We start from the raw sequence: 17,684 nt of genomic DNA on the forward strand, positions 1-17,684 counted from the left end.
CCATTCTGTTTAAAGATCGCATCTATTTTTACGCAATCTAGAAGAGCACAAAAATCTAAAAAAATTGAAACCTTAAAAAATCTTGTTTAAATTTATGTGCATAATTACGTAAATATTAGGGAAGAAAAAGATAGATATTATAATTATTGTATTTTTATCGATACGTGGCGTCTCCACTTTGTCAAGCACTAAGCCTGTCAAACTATTTTCTTTTTCTTCCTAAAACAAGAAGGTAGAGGTTCTATGCTCGTATAATAATATGTAATTTTAATTTATTTTTGCATATTTTGTGTTTTTTAATTTAATTTAATTTATCGTTTTAAAAATAATTTAGTAGGTATACCTACATACAAGTATTGTAAATTCTGGTTTAAAATAATTATTGAATATATGTATAATACAAATATCAAGCATTATAAATAATTTAGGTACATTAAATAGCCTTCGGCGTCCATAACAAAACAAGATTTCGAAATATAGCACTGATAAAAACGTATTTATTTACTTTTACAAGCTGTATTAATTCGGATTGTTTCTTCTTGTAAATTCATATTTAGGCTACACCATTTTTGTATTTTAACGGGTTTTAATCTCAAAATTACCACAAAATCAACTGTGAAAAAAAGCAAACAGAAATATACAGGCCGAATTGATAACCTCCTCCATTTTTGAAGTCGGTTAAATATCAAAAAGGTAACAGCCCTATAGCTATACGTCATAATTTCATCGCAGGGGCTTAGTTTCCTAACTGTATGTACGTAGTATATATCTGTCAACTGTGCTATTATGTTCGTTAATTTGGTTTATACCAAGAAGCTTATATCTAATACACTGGAGATTGCACTATGACCATTAACTTGTAACAATAAAATATGATCTAGAATGACGTCAGTCATGTTTTTTGTCTCTTTCTGTTGAGTGACCACGCTGGTTTGTAAATTCAGGATTTTTCAAAATAGAAAAAACTAAAAATCATGGTCTATAAATAATAACGACATAGGTATATTTTTAACAGTATTTATATTATAATATTATGGTCATACTTTATAGGTACATACAATTTTAATTGGTATAGAATGATAGTTTTAAATAACTTTTGGCTACAAAGCTTGGATATGAACCGATATATAGCATTAACATCCTTTGTAAATAGAGGAAATTTGTGTTTTGCATCAGATGCTGTTTACAAAATTGTAAGCTACTCAGATCTTCTTTTTAAACGCATTGCTTCGACGGGTCAATTTCAAGCCAAAATCATCAAAGAAAAACTGTTTATAGCGGCCTTGCACAAATTTCAGCTAACTTAACAAAGTTTATTTTTAAAAAGGTATTTTTTTCTGGGTCGTAATCCTCAGTAATCTTGATGGGCACATATATTTCTTTTTATTTTACTTTTTGGAAAGCTGAAATACGTAAAACAAAAAATATAAGGTAAGTTAAAAAAGTATAAATTTCAATGTAATAACGAACAATCTTATAACTACATGTGAGTGCAATACCGATGTCGTGTGTTGTTTCATTACTAGTAACAATCTTTAAAATGGTGTTCTAAATTTTCATCATAATATTGTTATTACAATATATTCTCCTCGCTATCCATAAAAACTCGTCATCATGGTTACCTTACTTATTAAATTTGTTTATTGAAAACTTGTTGAAAAATGATAAAGTATTGGGGAAATAACAAATTTAACATGACTGCTTACTAAAATGATGCTTAATTAGACAATTTTTGCCATTGAAATGATTCTAAACAGGTCAATGCTGGAGTATTGAGGAATATTGTAAATAACGTAAATATACACTTGCCTGTGAAATTCTATGCCAGAATTTGGTGTCCAAACACTTCTGCAATTTTGCACAATACAATGCATTCTTTATATTCGGAAAATATTCATTAAATAAGCAACAATATTAACTTAAATATTCGAATCGACGCAATTTTTTTGACACACATGCCATATTGACAAAGTGAGAGTTGCTACAATTTTATTATGGTGACTACCCATAAGCAGGGAGTATCGCTTTTTAATAATTGGTTCAGATACTTATTTTATTTAGCATAAATAATAATTGTCTCATCCAACAATGCTTCTGAATGACGTTTTTGGCAATTTATCAACAAACTCATGTACAAAAACTAACCTTTTGCACAGAATATTACAGCATACATAGTAGCCTTGGGAAAACTTCGTATTAACAGTGGCAATACCAAGTTATGTGTGAAAGTGATAAAAAACATGAACTGGGCAATATTTTCTTGTTACACGTCAATGTTCATACCGAAATCTCCAGTGTATTAGATATAAGCTTCTTGCTTATATCTAATACACTGGAGATTGCATTATGACCATTAATTTGTAACAAGAAAATATGATGTTGAATGACGCCTGTATGTTTTTTATCCCTTTCACACCTAACTTGGCAAATTGGTGTGAAAGGGATAAAAAACATACAGGCGTCATTCAACGTCATATTTTCTTGTTACAAGTCAATGGTCATAATGCAATCTCCAGTGTATTAGATATAAGCTTCTTGCTCTGTACTAATGCCTCCTCCACACTACTCGCGAAGTTCCTCGGCGAAGTACTCGGCCGTAGTTGACTGAAGTCCGCGGTGCTACAATACACACTCGTTCAACTTCGCGAGGAGCGCATACGTTCATATTCAGAACGAACTTCAGGTAACTTCGTGCCCTTTGACTCGGGCGCAAAAACCGACAACAAACGGAAGTCGGCCGAGGCGAGGTAAAGTTGGACGAAGTAAGCCGAAGTGCCTCTCTACATTATTCTATTCGTCTAACCTCGTTCAACTTCGCGAGTAGTGTGGAGGAGGCATAATAATATTGCCATAAAAAAATCAATAAATGATTTGTATGTCTGAGTTTGTATGTGTATAATATTATGAACTTTAAATTTTCGTATTTAGACATGTTTAATAATTTATAATGTTAACTTAGTATGTAGTTTATTTTTAAAACTAGAAATATTAGTTACAATTTTAATATACTCACAAGTCACAATTATCATTTTTTAATCTGTCTGTTGATGTCGAATTGTCGATGTCGAACTAGAATAATACGAAAATTGAATATGGCGGACAAAAATAACAAGGGCGCTAAAAGATTATTTTCGTCAATACGTAGATTTATAAAAGTGTGAATGATTGAAAAACTATTGTTTATTTGTCATAAAACATATTTGTTCATGTATTTACTAAGTTATAGTAAGTAGTATCATTATTGCCTTATATTTATACCTACTTATTTTTATTTTTCATCGCTATAGGTATTACATTACAGTTAAGCAGAGATATAAATAAATATGGCATTATTTACATACATATTGGTATATTTGCAGGGTAACAATGTCGTCGATTAAAGTTAATTTTGAAATAGGGCATGAGGCTTCAATGAAGTCAAAGAAAACTCCAGAGGGTTTCACTCATGATTGGGAAGTATTTGTACGCGGTCAGGAGGGAGCTGATATCAGTCACTTTGTTGACAAAGTTGTTTTTCACCTACACGAAACTTTTCCAAAGCCAAGAAGAGGTAAATGATGTGTTGTATTTAAATCAAATATATTTCAATATTGTGATTTTTATTTACAAATTTTATGTTTGAATTTGTAAACATTGTCTTCGTTTCGTTAAATAATTTATGCTTTAACGAAAATCACAAACTTAGTTACTACTATTCAAATGAAAAATAAAAATTGAAATATTTTGAAGATATTTTTTTAAAATTTAAAGACACTAAAATATGATTATGTATTGTTTACAGTTGTGAAGGATCCCCCTTTTTCTATAAAAGAGTCTGGATATGCTGGATTTATATTTCCCATTGAAATCTATTTGAAAAATAAAGATGAACCTAAGAAAATTAAATTCACATATGATTTGACCTTACAACAAAGTGGCTTTCTCAAAGATCGTTATGTATTTCAAAATCCTAATGATGAGTTTAGAAGGAAACTTTTAAAGGGTGGAGGAATACCTGTAAGCAATAATGCATTTTATACTAATCCTGATCAGGAAAGTAGAAGTAGAGATTCATTTACTGATGAAAAATCACAACTTGTTAGTAAACCTAAGCTTTCCTCGGAGAATGTTAAAAAACATAAGATTAAGGAATACAAAGAAGAAGTTCCACTTAAAACCAGTAGTTTTGAAACACTTTTTGGACCTCCTATACAAAAGCCACCAAAAGTTTCACCAGATCCAAAGAAAATGGAAAAAAATACTCCAGTGGTTAAGTCAGAAAAGAAAGAAAAAGAAAGATCAAGTTCTGATAAAAAATCTAAGCATGAGCACAAAGAAGCTAAACCTGATAAAATTAAGATAAAGGAAGAGAGAGATAAACAAAAAATTGAAAAAGTAAAAAATCACAGTAGAGAACAGGAAAGATCTAAAGAAAAGGCAAGTAAAAGAATGAACGAGAAACCACCATCTCCTGAACCACCCAAGAAAAAGTGTCTCAGTCCAAATCGAAAAGTTCCTAGCCCTGCACCACGTTCTAGTAGTGCTTCAAGTATTAAAGATGAATATAAATCACAAAAACATAATTCTGAGAACTTTGAGCAGAAAAAGCCTAAATCCGATGAAAGGAATGAAGTCAAACCTGAGAAAGAATCAAAGGAAAAAAAGAAGAAGGAGAAAAAGAGCCATGATAAAGACAAAGAGAGAAAAGAGAAAAAAGAACACAGGAAAGAAAGTCATAAGAATAAAGAATCACCTCCTGAACCACAAAAAGAGGTTGTAAAAGAAATACCAAAAGCAAGAGAAATCTTTAAAGAAAAGGAATCAAAAGAATCACCTGTCAAAGAAAGGCCACCAAAACCAGAAAAACCAATTAATAAATTTTCTATTGAAAACTTAAGAAAAACTCCACCACCAGATGTTGAAGAGCGGTCTGAAACACACAAAACAAAAGAAAAAGGTGAGTCTGAAAGAAAACACAAACATAAGAAAAAGGATAAAAAACGAGATGAGTCAAAAGAAAAGCATAAAGAAACTAAGGAGAAAAAACACAAACATGAGAAATCACGCGAAACACCACAAGAACATAAAGTAGAAATAATAGAGCAAAGAGAAACACCAATTCCTAAAGAACGTCACATACCTGAACTAGCATCACCCATATCGATAGATACTGCATCACAATGTAGCTCTAAGAGTGGATTGGCGAAAGCTGTCCATATAGGAGCAGAAGATGTGAACAGTAGTCATTCAGATTCTGAAGGGTCTATTATACATGATGATGAAGATATCAAAGTGAAAACAGAACAAGCATCACCGGAACCAGTTGTAAAGCGTGAACCAACACCAGAGCCCGAGCCAGAACCTGATCCTGAACCTGAAATCATACCTGAACCAGTAGTTGATACTCCTCCGGTACAGCAAAAACCTAAGAAACACAAAGATAAATCCTCTAAAAAAGAAGAGAAAAGACGCAAAAGAAAAGCGGCAGAAGCAGAAGAAATAGAAAATCGTAAAGTAGCAAAGCCTGCAGATTCTGGTCCTTCAAACAATGAGACAGACTGTGGTGAAAGTAGTGCATCAACATCCATGGAAACTAAAGTACAAGACAATGGGGTCTCAAGTAGTTTAGGGGAAGATGCAGAACCAGGAGATTTATCTCCAGACTATATGGTTCAATTAAGAGGCCTGCAACAACGCATAATGATGATTAAAAATAATGAAGATCTCGAAAGGGTTGTGAATTTAATTGCAGAAACGGGCAGATATGAAGTGACTACTCAAACTTTTGATTTTGATCTGTGTTTGTTAGATAGGTCAACTGTCCAACAGCTCATTCAACTTGTTGGCTGTTAGCACATTTTTGGACACTAATCAATGCTTATTTTAAATGATTATATTAAGCACTGAAATAATGAAATTGTACAGATATTTATAAGAATCATACAGGCAGGTTTAGAATGTATTATCAAACTATTGCTGCTGTCTGGAAAGCTAAGTTATAGAATAATATAATATATTTAAGTTAAGAATAATCTCAATCATCATATATACTTAATGAAAATAACCCATTTGAGGAGTTTTAAGTGCAATACTGTATAGGCATGTAAAGATATAAGACTGTTGAAAGATTGTTAAAGAACTTATTGTATATTTTGTACATTAATGTATTGATTTAATATATAAGTTGAAACTCAAGTTAATCCTCCGTGGTCACAGAGATCATATGAGGCTATGTAAATGTTGTTGCATGGATAAGTGAGATATGATTAGTTTTCAAATATGGCATACATAGACATGCTTAGCTGCAAACTATAATATTCGCTCACAACTTTTACCATGTTTTTATTGTTTTACTAATATATTTCACAGAAATCTTAATTATTGGCACTTTTATTTTACACTACAATCATAATATGTAATTATAAGAAATGTGATAAATCTGAGACAGTGCTTACAGATTTCTTTTTTAATTTGGATACTGCCTTTGGTTCTGAGTTTGTTATATAATTTATTTTATTTATCATTTATTAAGGTATATTTAAAAAATAAATAGAGTGTATAACATTTTTTTCTTTTGTTTAATTTCTGAATTCTACATTATTCCTAGGGAAACTATTTTATCAGAAACTTATGTATGAATTTTGAAGGATACAAGAACTATGGGAGGTAAATAAAAAAAGTAATAAACAAAAATGTGGTTTATTTAATGAATGATGATAAACTTGCGAAAATAATGAAAAGTAACAAGATACACCAATTCGACTATGACTATACCCCAGTTATGACAATGAAAAAGATGAAGAAACATAAAAAGATGTCCAAAAGATTTGATTACTTAAAAAAATATGGAAATGAATTAAAATTAACAATTTCGAATCAAAATGAATAAAAACCGACTCATCAGCCAAATTTCATGTTAACATTATTTAACACTCTTTTTGCGCAGGCATATTCATACCATCTGTGTGATTTATTTCACTTGGTGAGAGGGATGTATTACTCCCCCTATTGAAGTCGAGGTCCAAAGATGTCATCGCAATGTTCACCTCTTTTTACCATTTTTGTGGCCAGTTTGGCGCCACTTAGCGTAAAAGTCGCCAATGAATTCAACAGAGATGCCCGCTGCTTGTGCTGTGCCCATCAAACTGATCTCTTTATATGTATCTTCATTTTTCCCTTGTTCTGTTCCAATTAAAAGAACAAGGAGTGGCGCGGACTTCCCTTGGACCGTGTTATCTGGATCCCCATTTCCACCTTGCAATTGTTTCTCATCCGACGTGAAATGGTTGCAAAATTCCAATATCTGCATGAAGTTATGGACATGTGGTGGAGCTTTCCGAGGATATTTGAGCAAAGGTAATGGTTTCGTTTGCCCAGGACGTTGGGTCCTTAGATATCTAGATCCGCTTTTTAGTTGAATTTCGAGCCAGCGTATAGCGTCGCGAGCCGCGGAGCATTCCCGTTTCAGCTCATCCAGTTCTTGCAAAACTGCAATCAAGCATGTTTTTATGAATCAATTTTGAGTAATAGTTTGTTTACAAATATTTACGATAGCTAGAGATAAACGTGTGTTTCAATAACGCACAAAATACACATTAAAATAAACAGACAGAAATAAAACATATAGAAAAAAAAAACAAATAAATGATTTAAATAGTTAAGACAGACAGATCAGAGGTGCAAGCACAACGACTATTTTCATATACAGCATTTGAATAGCGCGCCTGCATAAAAGGAACCAAATTTTATAGGTACGTATTCATGTCGTCATGCTCACGATGCCGCGGCCGATGAGGCTACAAATTAGTACTTTGACGAACTATTTCGTGCTCGTGCCTCACGGCATAAAAAAAACCCACATCAACCTAAAGTTTACGTATCCGAGAACAAATAAAAGAATCAATTAAATTAAATCAAATTAGAATATTTTTGTATAGAAATCGAGAAAGGACAAATAATATTATTAAATATGATGCTTACCAACATTTGGCACAAGAAATATGAAATTTCGTGCCTTGACTAGCTGTTTTACTCTACGAAGGTGTTTATATAATGCAGCAGTGTCAACGGCAAGCAGTGAAGGAATTTCTGTTTGTCCAGTACATTCCAATTCGCGTACTCTAGACGCTAACCAAAGATGGCCCAAACGGCGCAAAAGACCACTTTCTTTCTTGTCAATCTGAAATTTGTATTTCAAAAAATGTAATAAGTATTTAATTAAACTTTTTACAAGGATTTATATCATAAGCTGACCGGTATATATTGTTTTGCCGGTCTGCACTGTAGGGAATAAAATTTTATTGAATAAATTACATTGGTTTGGTTAGCACAATATTTTTGTATACTTAAGTTATACATAAGTATAAGTTATGAGTTTATTATTACATATTCAACTAATTAACAATATTTTTTAAATTACAATTATTTTCTATGGAGCTACTTACTTGATTCTTTGAATTATGCCATTCCCTACTTCTTTTGTGGTGTAACTTTGTGCTTACTTTGGTTGGGAATACTTTTTTCAAATAGAAAATCTTCATTGTTCTATTAAATCGTATTCTTGGAACTATTTTAGCTATTTGATTCCCAAAGTCGATAAAATTCAATATTCTGATAATGTTTTCTTCATATACAGTTAATTTCATTTTCTCCATGACTTGCCATTCAGCGGCATCTTTATCGAATTTTCCGATATTTGTCCCACGCAAGTTTATATCTTCAGGCAATGGGATAGATTTATATTCAAGTTTGAATTTTTTCGCAACATTCTTTGCTTGCATCAAAATATTGCAGTTGTTATTAATGAGACCATCATTATTCTTCTGATTAAAATAATGTTGGAATATATTCAACAAATTAACAACACATTGAAATAATGATTCACCACTCTCACCACAAGACAATATTAGTTCCTTCTCAGTGAGAACCCAATCTTGTAATATTTTAAGACTAGGCAAAAAGTTATCACCAAGTAAGAAGTTTTTAATGCCTTCTATGTCTAAATCTTTTTTGATAGGTTTCCCTTCAGTTGTGGATTTATCTATTTCAACAAACTCTTCGTCCACATTATTTTCATCTTTATTTTGTGAATCAGATTTTTCATCACAAGTTCCATTGATTACTTCTTCTTCCTCATCAGTGTCATTATGGAGTGATATATCATCACTTTGTTCATCTTCAGACTGAAAACTTGATTCGGACAGATCATCATTATCACAAGAATCTGTTTCATCGCTTTCATCTTCACTATTTTCTGTGTTATCACTTATATCAGAACTTCCTGAAGATGCAGTTCTACGCCTACGTCGTCTCCTTGCCAATGTTTTTTTGTTTTTTATATCACCATTCAAAACAACTTTAGAGTCTCCATCTGAACCAATATCTTTTATTTCTTCCTCATTGTCATTCTCATTATCACCATTTGGTAAAACAGTATTGGCATCATAAATTTCCTCATTTTGTGGTTCATCTGTTCCATTCAATTCATTGGATGACACATTTATAGAAGTTTTATATTTGGATGAATATTTATTTGCAGGATTATAAAGCCCGAGGTCTTCCAATTGTGCATGCAATTTTTGCAATATTTGAGACAAAAAAGCTAAAGTGAATGCTTTACATGCAAAAGCTTTTGCTTCATTATTTTCTTTCAGTTTTGCAATAGTAAAAAGACAGATTTTGACAATGTTGTGAATCATAGTTGGGTTCAAATATGCTGGATTGTTATTTTCCTCTTCTAAAGCTTGTACAAATTCATTATAATTTTTATTTATATCAGGTAGTACAACTTTATCAAAGTCCATTGAAATTTTGAGTTGTTGTATAACTGTACTGCACATTTTGGGAATATTGGTATCATCTTTGCTCAAATACCACTTTTCAATTAAACATAAAAAATTTGCTACTGTCATTTGAATGTGTTCTGATTGGGTGCATGATTCAGACTCATTAAGCATACTGCAAAATTGATTGTTTTTCTCAAAAATTTTAGACAGGTTTCCCATTGCACCCTCAAATGGTGCTAAGCAACTGAGACAGTGTATATAGGAACTGACTGAATCTAAATTGTAGTTTTTCTCTAAATATAAATTACCTATTTGATTAAAAGGCATGCCTGATGTTAAGTCTATTTGACCAGCCTGAAGGTAATAACGTGTGGCAATAGAAGATTCAGCAGTATTGAAAATTTCCACCTGATATCTACTTAAGTCACCAAGATATATTAAGCAAGAGTACAAAACGGATCTGCAAAGTTGGTACTCATCTTCTGGTGGCTTATAATTAATATCATCTTGATTTTCTTCATCATGATATAGGGGGACATAATCCAGTTCTTTTATATGAATTTTCATTTCTGACTGGACTCTGGAAATAAAGTGATGAAAGTGACCTATGCCACAGACAATATGTGTTTGTAAATAGTTATCATATTCTTTATCAGATTCGCGCAGCTTCTTAGCAGTAGATATTGTATCATAATACACTTTACGCCAAAGCAATTCAAGGGACTTTTTGCCGTAGTTTAAAGGATCCAGGAAAAAGAGTTTTTCACAGTTGTCTCTCAATTTTTGTCGTTGAACTTCTATATGAATGGTAAATAAATCAGCGACTACTTTGCTCCCACTTGTTGCCTCCCCGAGACGTCTAGCGATATCGCTCACATATCTGGAATTACACATTTCTTATTAGATTTCAAAGACAAACAATGTTTTTTTTTAATTCGACGTAACATTCGATTGAGACCCTTGAAAACGTAAATAAAAAATATTTCTTACCGATAAACTTTCTTCGCATGCTCGTTGCGCTCGATAATTTTTATATCCAAGTTTTCATTGCATCCGTTCTTCATTTTCAAGTCATTTTAATTTTTATCAACATGTCAAGATGTTTTTATTAATACAGATGACGTTTTAGAAAAGTCAAAATTTACAGACTTATGAATCATTGCTTCGTGATCATACTAAAATCAGTAACAGATTGGTATTTTCTGCGTTTTGTCTTTATTAACCAAATTTACCAAAATATCTCACACGAGATCAGACGTCATAATAAAAATATGATGAAATATGAAATTGAATAATGACGTCCAAATTTTAATGTTGCCAACTTCATGTTTTTATAAAAAATATCTTTAAGGGCCGATTTTTCAATGCTTGGATAAAACTTAAAGGCCCTACTCACGGTTCAACACAACCAACAATCTGCTGAAACAATTTGTTGCAGTCGCGATTGAGCGTTCTCTACTCACGATTCATCCAACCCTCAATCTGATGACACAATTTCATTCCGCGATTGCTTGCCACAACGTGTGCACGTCACGTTGATGCCTGGCCTGATGCTAAGCCTCAACGCAATAATACGCATTATTAATGGATATACTAATTTATGAAATATAAGATAATTATCTTTGTAGAGCTTGTATTTTTTCCAATTTTATTGATAGATTTCAAGGGCTATAAAGTATAAACGGCTATAAAATATAAACATCTTCCTCAAATATGTAAAAATGTCTTTCCCGCCAAATTCCGCTTTATCTCAAAACCGCCATTTTGCGATTACTGCATTCTTAACTAGTTAACGCGGCAGCGCGATTGAGCCGAGATTGGAGCAATCACAATACTCACGTTTCAACACGCACACAATCTGCTGAGACAATTTGTCTGGTTGCTTCCGCGCCGATCCAATACGCAACATGTTGGGTTACGCCCCCAACGTGCCCTCAACTATACTATTGACGACACAATCTGTCAGCTCACTGCAGATTGTGTCAACAGATTGTTACTGAAATTGAATCGTGAGGAGCCTGCTTTAGTTAACGCGGCAGCGCGATTGAGCCGAGATTGGAGCAATCACAATACTCACGTTTCAACACGCACACAATCTGCTGAGACAATTTGTCTGGTTGCTTCCGCGCCGATCCAATATGCAACATGTTGGGTTACGCCCCCAACGTGCCCTCAACTATACTATTCATGACACAATCTGTCAGCTCACTGCAGATTGTGTCAACAGATTGTTACTGAAATTGAATCGTGAGTAGCCTGCTCAACCAGACAAAATGTCTCAGCAGATTGTGTGCGTGTTGAAACGTGAGTATTGTGATTGCTCCAATCTCGGCTCAATCGCGCTGCCGCGTTAACTAGTTAACTAGTTAAGAATGCAGTAATCGCAAAATGGCGGTTTTGAGATAAAGCGGAATTTGGCGGGAAAGACATTTTTACATATTTGAGGAAGATGTTTATATTTTATAGCCGTTTATACTTTATAGCCCTTGAAATCTATCAATAAAATTGGAAAAAATACAAGCTCTACAAAGATAATTATCTTATATTTCATAAATTAGTATATCCATTAATAATGCGTATTATTGCGTTGAGGTTTAGCATCAGGCCAGGCATCAACGTGACGTGCACACGTTGTGGCAAGCAATCGCGGAATGAAATTGTGTCATCAGATTGAGGGTTGGATGAATCGTGAGTAGAGAACGCTCAATCGCGACTGCAACAAATTGTTTCAGCAGATTGTTGGTTGTGTTGAACCGTGAGTAGGGCCTTGCTTCCGCGCCGATCCAATACGCAACATGTTGGGTTACGCCCCCAACGTGCCCTCAACTATACTACACGACACAATCTGTCAGCTCACTGCAGATTGTGTCAACAGATTGTTACTGAAATTGAATCGTGAGTATCAAGAAGCTTATATCCTCTAATACACTGGAGATTGCACTATGACCATTAACTTGAAACAAGAAACTATGACATTCAATGACGTCAGTCATGTTTTTTGTCTCTTTCTGTCGAGTGACCACGCTGGTTTGTAAATTCAGGATTTTTCAAAATAGAAAAAACTAAAAATCATGGTCTATAAATAATAACGACATATATTTTTAACAGTATTTATATTATAATATTATGGTCATACTTTATAGGTAGGTACATACAATTTTAATTGGTATAGAATGATAGTTATAAATAACTTTTGGCTACAAAGCTTGGATATGAACCGATATATAGCATTAACATCCTTTGTAAATAGAGGAAAGTTGTGTTTTGCATCAGATGCTGTTTACCAAATTGTTAGCTACTCAGATCTTCTTTTTTCTTTTTTCTTGCGTTGCTTCGACGGGTCAATTTCAAGCCAGAATCATCAAAGAAAAACTGTTTATAGCAGCCTTGCCCAAATTTTCTTTACAAAGTTTATTTTTCAAAAGGTATTTTTTTCTGGGTCGTAATCCTCAGTAATTTTACCCTTGATGGGCACATATATTTCTTTTTATTTTACTTTTTGGAAAGCTGAAATACCTAAAACAAAAAATATGAGGTAAGTTAAAAAAGTATAAATTTCAATGTAAAAACGAACAATCTTATAACTACATGTGAGTGCAATACCGATGTCGAGTGTTGTTTCATTACTAGTAAAAATCTTGAAAATGGTGTTCTAAATTTCATCATAATATTGTTATTACAATATATTCTCTTCACTATCCATAAAAACTCGTCATCATGGTTACCTTACTTGTTAATTTTGTTTATTGAAAACTTGTTGAATAAAGTATTAGGAAAATAACAAATTTAACATGAATGCTTTCTAAAATGATGCAAAATTTTACAATTTTTGCCATTGAAATGATTCTAAACAGGTAAATGCAGGAGTATTGAGGAATATTGTAAATAACGTAAATATACACTTGCCTGTGAAATTCTATGCCAGAATTTGGTGTCCAAACACTTCTGCAATTTTGCACAATACAATGCATTCTTTATATTCGGAAAATATTCATTAAATAAGCAACAATATTAACTTATATATTCGAAGCGACGCAATTTTTTTGACACTTATGCCATATTGTCAAAGTGAGAGTTGCTACAATTTTATTATGGTAACTACCCATAATCAGGGAGTATCGCTTTTTAATAATTGGTCCAGATACTTATTTTATTTAGCATAAATAATAATTGTCTCATCCAACAATGCTTCTGAATGACGTTGTTGGCAATTTATCAACAAACTCATGTACAAAAACTAACCTTTTGCACAGAATATTACAGCATACATAGTAGCCTTGGGAAAACTTCGTATTAACAGTGGCAATACCAAGTTAGGTGTGAAAGTGATAAAAAACATGAACTGGGCAATATTTTCTTGTTACACGTCAATGTTCATACCGAAATCTCCAGTGTATTAGATATAAGCTTCTTGGTGAGTATGCTACTTAAATGGTAACACTTGTTGGCGGGTTAATTAGATAGAAATGACATTTTGAAATTAAACAACAATATTTGATTTTTGAGTTCAAAACCAAAACTTTATGGAGTAAAAAGTTAATAACATTGTTGTGTATTTGATTAATATTATATGAATGGTTATACTGCGTTTTTAGTTACTTTAACACCCGTGTTTTTGCGTCGGGGGCTAAAAATAAATTATTAAAATGAAATTAATGTGTAAAGTTGAGGTTGTAAACAGGATTCATAGTAACTTGAACATTCGATCTAGTGGAAAATACATTAAATCTACTTTAGCTATAGGCAAAGAACCCAAAACTGACGCAGAATTCTTTATTCTCCATTTCTCATCAGTTAATAAAACTGGAACAAAGTATAAAGTGAAATTTATAAAGCAAGTTTTTGTTAAATGTTTAAATGAAGGCAAAGCCACAATAAGATTTGATGAACCACCTCATGACTTGTGCGTGAAAAGTGAAGTTGTACAGTTAAAGAGTTTTCTTAATTTATTAAAATCATGTTTAACTGGAGATACTAAAAGTTTGAAAGTTTCAAACTTGTCATTAATTGGTGTTACTGTTAAAGATAATGCTCCCACGAAATTAACAGTAGCGAGTCGCGCTGATATTCCTACAAAAGGTTTTCCAAGAACACTTGAAGCTCTTTGTATGGTCGGGATTAAGTTGCACAATTTTCGTCGTGACATTCTTTTATTGAACCGATTGACTGTGCTTGATTTAAGCAATAATGAAATAGAAAAAATTCCTTATGAATTTGGTAAATATACATATTACATATTCTTTAAAACATCAACATCATATTTAACTATATGTTATATAAAATATCTAAATATTTTTTACAGCAAGAATGCCTGCCTTACGTGAGCTGTACTTGGCCAACAATGCACTTGGGGAACCAACAGATATTGATTGGAGATGGTTGTTAGGACCACAGGTAATGCTTTTTTTTAAGCAAATTTGAAATTAATTAAATGTCTATGAATCCAAGATATTCAAATACACATTATTGCTGACAACATGACTTAACCAATTAAAAGAGTTGAATGTGTACAAAAAGTTATAATTAGTAAGTAATGTATCGATGATCCATCATCATCATTCAGCCCACATCCCTTCCTATCCCCAACCCATTCTCTCCTCTCCTATCCTTAGTCCCTCCCATCCTCGCCCCTTTCTCCCTAACTCCTTCCAAATCCCTTAATCCTTCCTATATCTCTCTGGTAGGCAACAACCATAACCTTTGTTATGGTCTATGGGCGACGCAACCTGCTTACCACCAGGCAGTGCGCCCGCTCGTTTGCCTCCCCATAACATAAAAAAAAAAATGATGGAATAAAAAAATTATTAAACATCAATCTTTATTTCTTACAGATTACAAAGACATTGAGACTGCTAGATCTAAGTGGTAATAGATTAAAAGATCTTCCTAAAGATATATGGAAATTGGTTAATTTAGTAACATTTAAATTGGACAAAAATATGCTTGAGAAGATTCCAGCTTCTTTAGGACGAATTAGAAATCTAAGGTAATATAGACACCAAGTTATTATATTACTTATATCCTTAAATACATTACCATTTACCACATAAAAATAGTAAAAATCATATAAAATATAACAAAAATATATACAGTGTAAACTCTATATAACGTCACTTAAGGGACCGTGCATTTTTCGACGTTATAGAGAGTGGTCGTTAAATGGAAAGAAAGGGAAAATTGCATGATTGGTCCCGAGACAGGAATATTATTTTGACATTGCCTATGAAACCATGTTATCATCACTTGATCAAGGTCTTCATATTGAGGTTTCTTCAATTTTTTGGCAGATCTTCCATCTTCTTCGGCATGCAGAATTTTTTATTTAACGTGTAACTAACGAAAGCCAAGTAGTTGAGGTGAACATGTGTTAGTTCATTCACACAACAAACAAATGACTGCATTTCTTAGAATCTTCGGTATGTCAGTAAAAAAGAATGTACACAACTACATTTTCATTGATTTCGGCAACTTAGTCAGTACTTCCTAGTAATTGGTAATGTCTTATTGTGGTTGTTAATTAGAGTGAGCGTGATGCTATATGGAGTGTATTATTGTATAGACAACAATATAAACCAATCAAAGTCGAGAAATCTTGACGTTATACGGAGTTTGACGTTAAATGGAGTGTCGTTATATAGAGTTTACACTGTAGTTAACAAATTATTTTTACAACTTTTTTTAACTTATATGATAATAAGAAAAACACATTTGAGATGTAAATTAAACAAATAGTTTTTGAAACATTTGAATAATACATCAATTTAATTCTAAAGTTACATTTAAAATGCTTACCATGTCTATGAAATGGATTAATGTATTACACTTAAGATTTTTATATCTCTAATAATGTAATATATTTCTAAATTAAAGACTAGAAACACTCTATTACATATTTTATTCCATTTATCATTCCACATTTTCAATGATTTAAAGTCTTTAATTTAAAAATTCTGTGTCTTATTACATAAAAATGATATTAACTTTGTATTATAACTTAATTATTGTGGTGGATATTCAAGTTCAGGGAACAATATCTACTATTGAATATTGTCACATTAACCCATTGACCACCGAGCGGCCCAATGAGACCACGACACAATAGATTTTCTATTGTGTCTGTGATTCCGGGGGCTGTACATAAATGGCTTTTTCCTAGTCTCATGCTGGTCTCTGAGTCTTTATAAATATCAAAGGCCAGGCAAATCTAAATCCAAGTTTCACTTATAATATCAATAGTCGCAATTGACTTCTTTATCCAGGCCATTTGAAACTTGATAAGTTACAATACAATGTTTTAGGAACACAATCACATAATATTACTAACTATAGTTCTACATATTTCGCTTACAGATTCCTCACACTAAGTCAGAATAATTTAAAATCTCTGCCATGCAGCCTCATGCAATGTCGGTTTGAACAATTGGATTTAAGTTTGAATAAATTTGAAAATAAGGATATGAAGTTTAAACAAGATAATCTATCGCAATGGGATTTCTGTATAGGCAGTTTAGTGCACATGTCAGCAAAAATAGTGTTAAGAAACAATATATTTTATGCACCATATATTATACCCAGGACATTAGTTGAAACACTAGATAATGCAAATGTGTGTGTTTGTGGAAGACCAGTTTTAAATAATGTATATCTTATTAAACAATTTGACTTCAAAGACTGTTTTAAACTGGTTACTTTATTGAATAATAATGTTAATAGTGCAATTGATTTTGAATGTTATTTCTGTTCACCAAAATGTCTCTTGAAATATAATATGTGATCGATTTTATTTATTTGAAGTATTATTAATTAAATGACTGATTTTAAAGTGTGATCATTTTCAATAGAAAAGTTTTTTTTTCTACCATTCAAATTGTACTTCTGTAAAATTAACTTTTCCCATTTAAATATTTTAAAAAGGAACTG

The 17,684-nt window shown here is 32.4% G+C and overlaps 3 protein-coding genes across 3 annotated transcripts; 2 read left to right on the forward strand and 1 right to left on the reverse strand.

Annotated features, from left to right (window-relative positions):
* The first annotated feature begins 3,056 nt into the window (after positions 1-3,056).
* On the forward strand, positions 3,057-6,547 carry LOC123698440 (protein ENL). The gene is made up of 3 exons (XM_045645059.1): positions 3,057-3,225; positions 3,360-3,550; positions 3,782-6,547. The coding sequence occupies exons 2-3, from the start codon at positions 3,367-3,369 to the stop codon at positions 5,830-5,832; spliced, it is 2,235 nt and encodes a 744-aa protein (XP_045501015.1). The 5' UTR covers positions 3,057-3,225; positions 3,360-3,366; the 3' UTR covers positions 5,833-6,547.
* A 115-nt stretch (positions 6,548-6,662) lies between these two features.
* Positions 6,663-11,047, reverse strand: LOC123698439 (protein SMG5). The gene is made up of 4 exons (XM_045645057.1): positions 10,755-11,047; positions 8,424-10,644; positions 7,960-8,158; positions 6,663-7,467 (listed from the first exon to the last, which is right to left on the reverse strand). Exons 1-4 carry the CDS (start codon positions 10,826-10,828, stop codon positions 7,022-7,024), a joined length of 2,940 nt encoding a protein of 979 aa, XP_045501013.1. The 5' UTR covers positions 10,829-11,047; the 3' UTR covers positions 6,663-7,021.
* Positions 11,048-14,226: 3,179 nt separating this feature from the next.
* On the forward strand, positions 14,227-17,547 carry LOC123698444 (leucine-rich repeat protein 1). The gene is made up of 4 exons (XM_045645062.1): positions 14,227-14,981; positions 15,067-15,158; positions 15,596-15,750; positions 17,115-17,547. Exons 1-4 carry the CDS (start codon positions 14,411-14,413, stop codon positions 17,536-17,538), a joined length of 1,242 nt encoding a protein of 413 aa, XP_045501018.1. The 5' UTR covers positions 14,227-14,410; the 3' UTR covers positions 17,539-17,547.
* The last annotated feature ends 137 nt before the right edge of the window (positions 17,548-17,684 follow it).

The sequence above is a fragment of the Colias croceus genome, chromosome 16 (assembly GCF_905220415.1).
Source record: "Colias croceus chromosome 16, ilColCroc2.1".
Taxonomy (NCBI): Eukaryota; Metazoa; Arthropoda; class Insecta; order Lepidoptera; family Pieridae; genus Colias; species Colias croceus.

Excerpts from the sequence above, each read along its gene's own strand:
- LOC123698439 (XM_045645057.1), bottom strand. The coding sequence starts at position 10,828 with ATGAAGAACGGATGCAATGAAAACTTGGATATAAAAATTATCGAGCGC. Across the intron at positions 10,645-10,754 it reads CATGCGAAGAAAGTTTATCG|ATATGTGAGCGATATCGCTA; the intron begins GTAAGAAATATT and ends GTGTAATTCCAG. Across the intron at positions 8,159-8,423 it reads GGCATAATTCAAAGAATCAA|ATTGACAAGAAAGAAAGTGG; the intron begins GTAAGTAGCTCC and ends TACAAATTTCAG.
- LOC123698444 (XM_045645062.1), top strand. The coding sequence starts at position 14,411 with ATGAAATTAATGTGTAAAGTTGAGGTTGTAAACAGGATTCATAGTAAC. Across the intron at positions 14,982-15,066 it reads AAAAATTCCTTATGAATTTG|CAAGAATGCCTGCCTTACGT; the intron begins GTAAATATACAT and ends TATTTTTTACAG. Across the intron at positions 15,751-17,114 it reads GGACGAATTAGAAATCTAAG|ATTCCTCACACTAAGTCAGA; the intron begins GTAATATAGACA and ends TTTCGCTTACAG.
- LOC123698440 (XM_045645059.1), top strand. The coding sequence starts at position 3,367 with ATGTCGTCGATTAAAGTTAATTTTGAAATAGGGCATGAGGCTTCAATG. Across the intron at positions 3,551-3,781 it reads TTTTCCAAAGCCAAGAAGAG|TTGTGAAGGATCCCCCTTTT; the intron begins GTAAATGATGTG and ends TATTGTTTACAG.